Raw genomic sequence first — 11,461 nt, 5'->3', positions numbered from 1 at the left:
CATAAATTGAACTAATTTTTGACAGAAATTGAACCATTCTTATTCGATTCGATTTGATCGGTTAAAATTTTTAATAGACTTTTTATTTTTTAAATTTTATTTTTAATATTATAAAATTTAATTGAAATATTTTAATTTTAATTATGATATAATCTCTATATTATCAAAAATAATATATTAATTCACTAATCGGTTCGATTCGATTTTTTTAATTTTTTTCTAATTAAAATCAAAATAAACAGAAATAATCGAAATTTTTAAAATTAAAAATCAAACCGAACCAAAATGAATAAAAAATTGAATCAAATTTTTGAATTAATTCGATTCAATCAAAATTTTCAATTTTAACTGAACACTTACTCATCCTACAATTTAGCAGTTAATTGGCAGACATACATGACAAAAAAAAAAAATGGCAGACATACATATTTTCATGATTTTATATATGGAATTTAATCACCAAATTTATAAAATATACAAGGCAATATTCTCAAATATAGTTATATGTGAAAATTCATTATATAACTATAGAAAAATATTGTCACCGAAAAATAAGGGTTTAGTAACGGCATTTTCAGTCCCTTCACCGAGTTTCCAAAGTGGGTGGAGCGAGACAATATTTGAGGGATGGGTTAACGGATTAGGTCGAATCCGGTTGATATCCGGTAGTTTAGGTTGGGCTTGTGTTGTTTGGTCCTATAACAGATCTTGGTTACACAGCTGTGTTTGTAATTCTTTGGGCTTCGATTTTTGTACTCTGTTTTCTTTCAATAGAAATTGTTTTGTGATAAAAAAAAAAAAGTAATATTATACAAAAATATCCACTATTATTTTATTTTTTATTTTTCAAATTCATATTTCATACTTAACCAAGTTTCTTAAACTTTTTTTTTTAAATTTTGTTCTTCATACAGCCAATCTAATATTCCATTTTTTTTAGAAACTTATGAATAAAACATCCACAAAAATTAACTAAATTGTGAAGAGCAAATTTAGGCTAAATTTGATCATCTAACAATAATAGTTGTTATTATTATTGAAAATATTATTAAATTTAAATATATAAGTTAGAAGTTATTAAAAATTAATTTCAAATCATTTAATACATTTTAATTATTAAAATTTTAAATAATTAAAATATTTAAAACTATTTTTAATAATACCTGTAATAATTTAAAAAGAAAAACTCATAACTTTGGTAAACTAATAGTATTTTAATAAATATAAACTACATGGCAAATTTTTTAAGTATTTAGTACATATATTCCCTCACTCACAAAAAGTGGGTTTTATTATCCATAATTCAAGAAAATTTTAAATTTCTGTGAGCAAAGATGTAAATAGACATAATACACAAATATATATTATTATGCTCACAACTATTTTAATTTCAGAATATAGAGTCCAAATACGATTTTTCTTCTAGTATTCTTTAATTCTTATTTAACCTACTAAAATATTAAAATTTAAATAAATTATTCTGTTTTAAATATAATCAAATTCAATATTTAAGTGTTTTAAAATATTAAAACTATAAAAATGTGCATATTATCAGTGAAACTTTTCGGTTACATAATATATATGTAACAGTGATATTGAGACATCAAGGCTTTCCTAGAGAATGAAAGTGATGCTGAGGATTATCCTCTTTGAAGATTTGAATATAGCTCGGCAATCCTCCATTGATTCTCCAGTTTTGTTTCAGAGTATCCCATCTCACATAAAAGGCGCCGCTGTTAAGCTCTCTTGCCTCGGACCTCAACACAAGAATCATCATTATCATTAAGGCAACCAAAACCTATTTTCTAATTGGATTACCTATCTAATGTAAAATACAAGTTTATTTCAAGAGCAGGGAAGGATTCTAACAGAGAACTAACAAATAACTTTGGTACTCAAATGTAGAACTCAGTAGAATCTTATAAAATATACTGCAAGTTAAAAATAGGCAGAAAAAGTTCTTAGGCATTGCATAGCTGGCAATAGTACTTAGCTGTGTATATAAACAAACTTCACCATAAGGGATAAGCACACCTGCATTTCTCTCTTATTTATTTTTGCACGGTATCAGAGCAACTTATGTGCTGTGTTTTCAGAATAATTCAAGAACCATATTTTCTTCTTTTCTTTGAAACAAAGATATGGATACCGAAAGTACCAGCAGGAGCAAAGAAACCGAAGATCGGACGATGGATGACGAGATGAATCTGCAGAACTCAAATAATCCAAGCAGGACCTTAGTGAGTGAATCGAACTACTTATCTTGGAGTAGATTGATGATAATAGCCCTGACAACAAAGGACAAGTTGGGATTCATCACTAGGGAAACTGAAAAGCCATAGGCAGGCGATGAAAGCCTTAAAAAATGGCTACGGGCTAATTCCATGGTAATTTTTTGGATATTGAATGCTATATCTACAGATCTCGTAGAGGCATTTCTATACGCGACTATAGCCAAAGAACTATGGGTTGAACTAGAACAACGTTTTGGGGAGAGCAACGGATTGATGTTATACCAAATCAAGCGAAAAATCAACTCCTCAACGTAAGGAACTATGCCAATGATGGTTTATTTTATGAAACTCAAAAAAACTCTAGGATGAGCTCATCTTCCTGGCGTGTACATGCAGTGGATCTTATAAATAAAGACCACAAATCCATACCCCAATATATCATTACCCGACGGCTCTACACGATGTGTCACACACTACGGAGGTATGCACATACACAAGAAATTAAATCTGAAAAACGTTCTTTGCATTCCAACATTCAAACACAACCTGCTCTTTGTAAGTGCACTCACAACACAATCTAACATTGCTACTTTTTTTTACCCAACTCATTGCACTTTGCAAGACCTATTGACTAAGGAAATAGTGGTACTGGGGAGGATGACGGGAGGGCGGTACAAGCTTGATAGTTCCTCTTTTCAATCAAATGTAATAGAGTACTATGCAAAGAGATGTTGTACCATGAATGTGCATTGTATGAAGTGGACTGTAATAAGTTGATTGATCAACAGAATAAAATGCCTCCTATTAATACAACTAATGACTTCTCTTGGCATTGGCATTTGGGACATGCAACACAACTTACTATGAGCCATATTTCTGATATAGATCACAAAACATAAAATCTGAATGCTCCATATGTCATAAAGCTAAACAACATAGACTCATTTTTCCATCATCCAAAAACCATTCTGATCAGCCTTTCAAGCTCATACACACTGATCTGTGGAGACTGTATCATATTCGTTCCATAAATGGAGCTAAATACATGCTTACCATAGTTGAAGATCACAGTCGGGCCACATGAACATTCCTCCTCAATAACAAAACTCAAGTGCCTATCACCTTGAGAACATTCATCAATATGATAAAAAATCAATACCATACAAATATCAAAGTTGTCCGCAGCAGTAATGGGACAGAATTCTTTAACACTCAATGTGCTCAGTTATTCACTGAAAATGGCATAATCCATCAAAGATCGTGCGCTCACTCACCACAACAAAACGAGGTAGTCGAATGCAAACATTATCACTTGCTACAAGTGGCCCATTCTCTAATGTTTCAAGCAAACATGCCTAAACATTTTTTGGTAGAATCGTTCTTGGTCGCCACATACATTATAAACAAATTACCTGTGAAGGTACTGAATTGGATCACACTATATGAATCCTTAAATGGACATGTCCTAAATTACTCAAAACTTTGAAGCTTCAGGTGCTTGTGTTAATGCTACCAACGTTACCCCTTATAAGGATAAATTTGCACCTCGGGCCTACAAGTGCGTGTTTCTAGGGTATCTACCTTATAAAAAGGGAGATAAACTTTACAATTTGGAGACACACCATCTACTTTATAAAAAAGGAGATCCACCTCCTCGTCAAAGTACCCGGACTCTTCAGAAACTAGCTTGGTTGAATGATTTTGTAGCTATTGCATTGTTTCTCCCCCCCACTGTCACGCACACTCATCAATTGGTCACTCCCCAACCACCAGGTATTCAAACTCTCTCTCCACATTCCTCTTTCAATTCTTCATACCTTCATTTTTTAGCTACTGTATCTACAATCCATGAACCTACCAGTTGTTACCATGCTAAAAATGACCTTGAGTGGGTGGCAACAATGGAAAAGGAACTATCAACAATGGCCATCCATCAACTAGACATAAACAACAGTACCTACATGGTTTTATTAACGAAGAACTTTACATGCAATCACCTCCATGATACACTAAAGCCCAACCCGGACAAGTGCGTAAACTACAACACTCATTATATGGATTGAAGCAAGTCCGCCGTTAGTGGAATAAGGAATTAATATCCAAACTAAAGAGTTATGAGTTTCAACAGTCTATGCATGATAACTGTTTGTTCACAAAAGGTACAACGCATGATTTCTTGGCACTACTAGTATACATCGACGATGTCCTTATTACCAGTGTTGATGAATCATGCATTATTGTTGTCAGAGAATTCCTTCATAGCTCGTTTACCATCAAAGACCCGGGCTATGCAAAATATTTTCTCGGTGTCGAAATTGCACGATCAGCCTCTGGTTTGTTCCTTAGCCAATGTAAATACATCCTAGACATTCTTCATGATGTAGGATTTCTTGAAGCCAAGCCCAAGGTATATCCCATGAGCAAGAACTTGAAGCTAGATGATTCATCAAGCCCTTTATTTGCCTAAGCATGAACGATACCGAAGAATTGTTGGCAAACTCCTCTACTTTAACCTCACCAGACTTGATCTATCTTATGCAGTATAACATTTAAGTCAGTTCATTCAGGCTTCTAGGCAATCTCACTGGGATGCTCTCCTTTCCTTGCCTTCAATATCTCAAAGGATCTACGTACAAGGGACTCTTCTTTCCTGCACAAACAGATCTCCAACTTTAGGCATACTGCAATGCAGACTAGGCCTCCTACACCATGACCAGAAAGTCACTAATTGGTTATTGTGTGTTGTTAGGTGGCTCACTTATTTCATAGAAAACCAAGAAACAAAACACCGTTAGTAGATCATCGGCGGAAGCTGAGTATCGCAGCATGGCAACAACAATTTGTGAACTTCAGTGGGTGTCTTATCTCCTTATTGATCTACAGGTGTCAATAAACAAACCCATTCCATTATTTTGTAACAACAAGGCAGCTGTACACATCTCAAGAATCCAGTCTTTCACGGGCGTACTAAGCATCTCGATATCGACTGCCACATTGTTCGACAACAGGTGCTCAACAAATTCATCCAGACACACAATCTCACAACAAAACATTAACTCGCCGATTTATTCACCAAGCCCGTAACATCACAATCATTCCATTGCTGTCTCTCCAAGATAGGATTGGTCTCTATCTCCCACTCTCCATCTTGAAGGGGGGGGGGGGGGGGAGCTATAGAACTCTATAGAAATTTGTAGAATCTTGTAGAACATTATAGAATATAAGCTAAGTTAAAAATAGGCGGAAAAAGTTATTAGGAATTGCCTAGCGAGCAATAGTAGGTAGTGTATATAAACAAACTTCATCACAAGGAATAAACACGCCTTTTACATTTTTCTCTCAGCTTTATTTTTTCACTCAAGTTTACAACAGCTCCTACAATAGATACTGAATAGAACAGAATAGGTGAGAATATATATATATATATATATATATATATATAGAGAGAGAGAGAGAGAGTGTGTTAAGACAAGTGTATAGTTATATGAATGCTGTTATTTATAGGATTTAGAGGTGGAGATAAATCTTTGAGGAAAAAAAGAAAAAGAGGCGGAGATAGATGAGTACTAGTGGATATAAAATAAGTAGCTACATTTTTTTCCCTCATGGTTTTATGATTATCTATCATAAATTTGGTAACGGGAGCTCCGCTGAAGAGGACAAGTGAATTAGTATATAATATTGGGAAAAACTAAGAAAAGCACGTGTTTATATGGGCATTATCTTTTCGGCCATTGATTATGCATTGGAATGAGAGTATTTAATTAAAAAAAAATATTTTCACGCATCCTAATATATAATTAATGGCTATAAAACTAGTACTCATATGAGTACGTACTTCCTTTAGCTCGCCCTATAATATTTTCAATGGGGGATTTTCCTTCAAGGTCAAGGTTAAGGTTGTGGTTGTGGTCTCCCATTAACTAGCTTTAAACCACTAACAAAAAAATTGACATTCACCTCCTTTGGATTCATTCTTTCTTGAAATGCTACAGGCTATGCACCAATGAAACTTATTCCAAGTTCTGACAGCTTAGTCACCACCATTTCTTTGTCTTAATGGATTGTGGTCTCCTATTAACTAGCTTTAAACCACTAACAAAAAAATTGACATTCATTTCCTTTGGATTGATTTTTCTTCAAATGCTATAGGCTATGCACCAATGAAACTTATTCTAAGTTGTGACAGCTTATTCACCATTTTTTGGCCTTAATGGACCATTCCTTGGATGGTGATCAACAAAAATTATAGGTGTCTCCAACCTCTCTCTCTTTTTCTCTCTCCTTAACTAGGTTTTTGAACCCATAATCTCTACTTAAGTTGGTAATATAAAGTGCATCAACTGATTCAACCTCCCTTGCCATCCACGTCCCATGTCTAAGTCTCCAAAGAAATATATATTATTTACCAATGGTGCAGCACATGCCAATATGTACTCATTTAAGTTCAACCAACTTCATGGGACTAGGAAGAAAAGGGAAGGGCAAAATAATTGTTCAATCCGCTTAAGCTTTACTTTCCGCCCAACCAATTCGCCACATCCAGATTCATTGACTTAGGGACAAACTATTTGCAGCGTCCCTTTCCAAATGGTAAGGGGACATTCAAATATAATAATGAAATATTCATCAGATATATATACATATATATATATATCGATAATTTCTCTCACTACCATTCTCAGACTTTTCATGCTAGCAGAGGTGGAGAATCTCAAAAAATTCCATACAGGACAGGACTATTGACAGAGGTACGAGGCAAACAGGATAGGAGAATTTCACATGATAATAATTGTGGGATATGATCAAAAGTCATTGCAAATAAGAATTATTTAAGCCTAAAGAAGAATTTATCTACAGGTCTAACCTAATCATATCCGTGTCCTTAGATTAACATAATGTGCTAAAGATAAGTAACCTATAAATGTTCTTTTTTCTCTTATAGGTACCCTATCCTAGAAAAGCAGATGAAAATTTTCTTTTTCAACTCTGTTCTTTCTCTTCTGTTTCATTTTCATTTCTGCTATTCATTTCTTTTGTCCAGCACAGCTTGTCATCCATTAAGCAGCTCAAAATAAGTTTTAGCAACTTAACCAGAGGTTTTTTCAAGAATTTATGACATTAGAAGACGTCTTTTAGATTAGGTTAAATTTTCAACATTTTCAACCCAGAAACAACTTGATGAGCATATTCTACCTGTGTCATTCCTCAAAATGCTACTTCATTACCAAATCATCTAGAGCCCAGAGGTGTAAAAATAGATAGTCAAGCTGTTTAAAAATGTCTTTTCTGAACTTATCCTCAATCAACACTGACATGTCTATCTTATAAATATATTTATCTTTTGTACCATGTTTTTTGAAGCAATTGACTTTCATCTTAACATGATCATAGCGCTTATATGACCATCTCAATCATAAATTTTTCAGGCTATTTTGTGATTGTACAATTTACTCCCATAAAATATTATCAAAGTAAAATCACATGCAATAAAATTTACCAAAAATTACTTTGTTTCTGTAGATGGACTTAACAATACATTCAAATCACCTTTCTGTATAATCAGGAGAAGAAAATAGAAGAAACGCCAGGAAAGATTTCATCCATATACCTTGATCCAAGAAAACCTTTACCATCTTTTGAAGGAACCCAAACTGTTTTTTTTGTTCGAAGGTTGATAATGAGTTTTGGCTTTACTGTTCTTGTGCTCAAGGGAACATGCTCTGGATGCTGTCCACAAAATATGAGGCTTTACCACTTCTGATTGGTTAATATTTAATAAATTACATGACAACAATATATAAGCATGGCACCCTTACCAAGCAGAAGAGGAGAAGAAGAAATCCTTTTGCTAAATCCCTAATACTGTTTGTCCTTCATCTGCACTGTGTAAGCTAAATCAGCACTGGCATCTTTATGTGTTGAGACGCATGCCTTAGGTGACACATGAACTTCCACAAAAAGTCAAATGTTCAATAAGCCATTGAACAAATTCAATTTGCATGTCTGCTTTCTCGTTCTTTGATCCTCTTCTGTCTCATCAACAATTTCATTCAACAACTTTAATGTTTACATTCCCATAACTTGATCCTCAACCATTCCATATCTCTTGCAGCCTTCCAGGAAACTACGCCATATGTGGGGACCTGGTGGGAAAGGCATGCTGGAAATTACTTTCTCTGCTTCCCTAACATGTCCATGTCTTGCCAACAAATCCACAATACAATGATAATGATCCATTTCTGGTTCAATCCCATAACTATTCATTCTCTCAAACAGCTCTATCCCTTCTCTCACTAAAGGACCATGTCTGCATGCTGTAAGTGCTGCAATAAAAGCAACCTTATCAGGTCTAAACCCCATATATTCCATCTCTTTGAACCTTTCCAATGCTTCAGGGGCACAACCATTAATTCCAAGGGCTGAAATTAGAGCCGTCCATGTGATGAGATTTCTATCTGTCATACTGTTAAAAATTTTTACTGAACTTCCAAGGCAGCCGCATTTTCCATACATGTCTATCAATATATTGCAGACAAATAAATCACAAAAACTGAAATTGTTCTTTATGAGGAAACAATGGATGGAACTACCCAAAGCAAGATCACAGATCTTACTACACACATTTAGGACACTAATATAAGTATAGTTATCTGGATGGATTCTAGCCATAAGCATGTGCTTGAAAAGTTCAAAAACCTCCTTATAATTACCATTGCGAGCACAAGCTGCAATGACAATATTCCACGAAACGTTATCTGGTTCTTCAAGCTGAGAAAGCAACTTTAATGTTTCATGGTACTTGCCACATCTGTTATAGATTCCGGCAATATTGTTAGAGGGAACAGCAGAAAGTGGTGTTTCAGAAGCTGCAATGAAGACCAGCACATCTGATATAAGACCATTTCTACCATAAGAGGAAATAAGGGAGGCTAACACATATTCATTATCCTCATAGCCCATTCTAATAATCAGACAATGAAGCTGCTGTAGCTCTAATTTGGATGATGATTTAAGAACGGATGAAAATGAAAATTCATTAGGCCGATGGCCACATTGAAGCATTTGTAGCAGCAAGGAAATAGAAGCAGAAGAGCATTTATTCGCACAACCCAGAATTAAAGCATTCCAAGAAACCACGTTCTTCTCATTTATCTTAACAAAACAACACCTAGCATCGTCCAGTTTGTCACATTTAGCGTAATAGTCCACTAAGGCACTACCGACGAAAACATCAGTTTCCAGATCATGCATGATTATTTTAGCGTGAACAAGTTCTCCATACATTGGGATCTGTAAATTGGCACAAGAGCTGATAATACTTACAAATGTAGTCTGGCTAGGCATAATTCCTTCCTTATTCATTTTCAAAAATTGCTCTAAAGCTTCTCTTGGCTTCTGGCTTTTTGACAATGCACCAATTATTGTATTCCATGTCACAATATCTGTACAAGCTGCCTCCTCAAATATTTTTTCCGCTAGCTGTATGCTTGCACATTTCGCATACATATTAATGAGAGAATTCACAACTGAAACTCTGTAGTCAAACCCTCTTTTAATGACTGAACCATGTATTTGCTGTCCAAATTCCAAATCTTCCAGGCATACTAATCCAGACAAGACACCCACAAAAGAGCATTCAGACAAACAACCCTCTTTCCTGAAAAGCTCACAAAACAAAAGCACGCCATCCACATAGCCTTGGTTTCCAAACAAAGATATCATTGAATTCCATGTCACCAAGCTCTTAGTAGGCATATCCTCAAAAACAAAGAATGCCTCATCTAACCACCCACATCTTCCAAACAAACCCAATAAAGCAGTACCCACAAAAGCATCAGCGTGAAACAGCCCATTCTTTATTGCAAATGTCTGCAATTGAACCCCCCGTCGCAGATCCATAGAAGCACACGACAATAAAGCAGCAAATGTGAAGTTATTGGGCCTAAACCCAAAGTGTTTCATCTGACGAAAAATTCCCAAGGCTTCCTCTAAATAATCATACCTACAATAAGAACTGATCATTGAGTTATAGGATACAACGCTCCTTTGTGGCATGTTTTCAAACACCTTACGTGCCAACACCAATTCATCGAGAGAAGCATAAAGAGTGATAATATTGTTGTAAACAAAAGTAGGTTGGTAAGAACTTGGGCCAAGTGTGATAGTGAGTGCGTGGAGAGGCTTTGTTGTGTCGAGGGAACGAACCCGCAAGCAGGCTTGGAGAAGGTGAAGGAGACGGTGGTGGTGCTTGAAGAAATCCCCATAGAAGCTCATGTTGGCTGGAAACACTGGAAAATCAAAATATACCTGGGGAAGGCTAATTTTTCGCGGCTAAATTTCTATTTTTAATAATAATAATTAAATTTTTAATAAATTACCATTTGAACTTAATTCTTATAATATAAAAAACACATTAATTAATCTTTTAATAGCGTTCAGTATCACTGAAATATTTTTAATTTTTTAAAATTAAAAATAATATTTTTATTTTTATTAGAAATTATTTGTATAAAAATAAAAACATTTTTATATAAAAATAAAAATATTTTTATATAAAAATAAAAATTTAATATTTTTAAATATAATATGTAATAATAAAATAAAATTATAAATAATTTTATAAATATTTATACATCAAAATGAATAATAAGTTTACATTATAATATTATAATAAAAAATTATTATGATATAAAAATTTATTAACTAATTTTTAAATTTTAAAAAATATATGAGATTTTTAAAATTTATAATTTTAAAAAGTTTATTGATTATAGTCTTTGTGAATTTTAATAGTTAAATATTATAAAAGTAAAAAATTATTATTTAAATTCTTATAAGGTAAAATACTCATTAATTAATTTATTAATTTAAAAAATATATTAAAATACCTTAAAATTTTAATAAAAAAAAATTTAGAGGCTCAAAGAATTTGAAGCTTACAAGGCAGCCCAGTTATCCAGAATAGATCTGATATTCAAAAGCTTACAAGGTATAAAGGAAAGCCTAGAGATTCAAAAACTGCTGAGGTTTGAGAGCTTAGAAGTCTAGAAGGCTGGAGTGTGAGAGTAGTCCGAAAATCTAAAGACTCGTTAGAATAAGAGTAATTTGAATGTAAAAATTTAGAATGTATAAATTTTTTAAAATATTCGGAAAGTTTGATGCACGATTTCTTTAAAGTGTTTGAAACGTCTGAGATAATTAAAAAAATAATGTGTTTCACTAAA

At 33.7% G+C, this 11,461-nt stretch overlaps 1 protein-coding gene across 2 annotated transcripts; it reads right to left on the bottom strand.

The window, feature by feature from the left end:
- Positions 1-1,500: 1,500 nt before the first annotated feature.
- On the bottom strand, positions 1,501-10,537 carry LOC110629460 (pentatricopeptide repeat-containing protein At3g58590). Of its 2 annotated transcripts, XM_021776440.2 has the most exons (3): positions 8,054-10,537; positions 7,846-7,964; positions 1,501-4,884 (listed from the first exon to the last, which is right to left on the bottom strand). In XM_021776440.2, the coding sequence occupies exon 1, from the start codon at positions 10,509-10,511 to the stop codon at positions 8,304-8,306; it is 2,208 nt and encodes a 735-aa protein (XP_021632132.1). In that variant the 5' UTR covers positions 10,512-10,537; the 3' UTR covers positions 1,501-4,884; positions 7,846-7,964; positions 8,054-8,303. The 2 variants fall into 2 exon arrangements, with proteins under 2 accessions (XP_021632132.1, XP_021632131.1); XM_021776439.2 differs by lacking the exon at positions 1,501-4,884 and having other exon boundaries at positions 5,836-7,964.
- Between the last annotated feature and the right edge of the window lie 924 nt (positions 10,538-11,461).

Source organism: Manihot esculenta, chromosome 13 (genome assembly GCF_001659605.2).
Source record: "Manihot esculenta cultivar AM560-2 chromosome 13, M.esculenta_v8, whole genome shotgun sequence".
NCBI classification, from domain to species: domain Eukaryota; kingdom Viridiplantae; phylum Streptophyta; class Magnoliopsida; order Malpighiales; family Euphorbiaceae; genus Manihot; species Manihot esculenta.
This window is presented reverse-complemented; position numbering and strand designations above follow the sequence as displayed.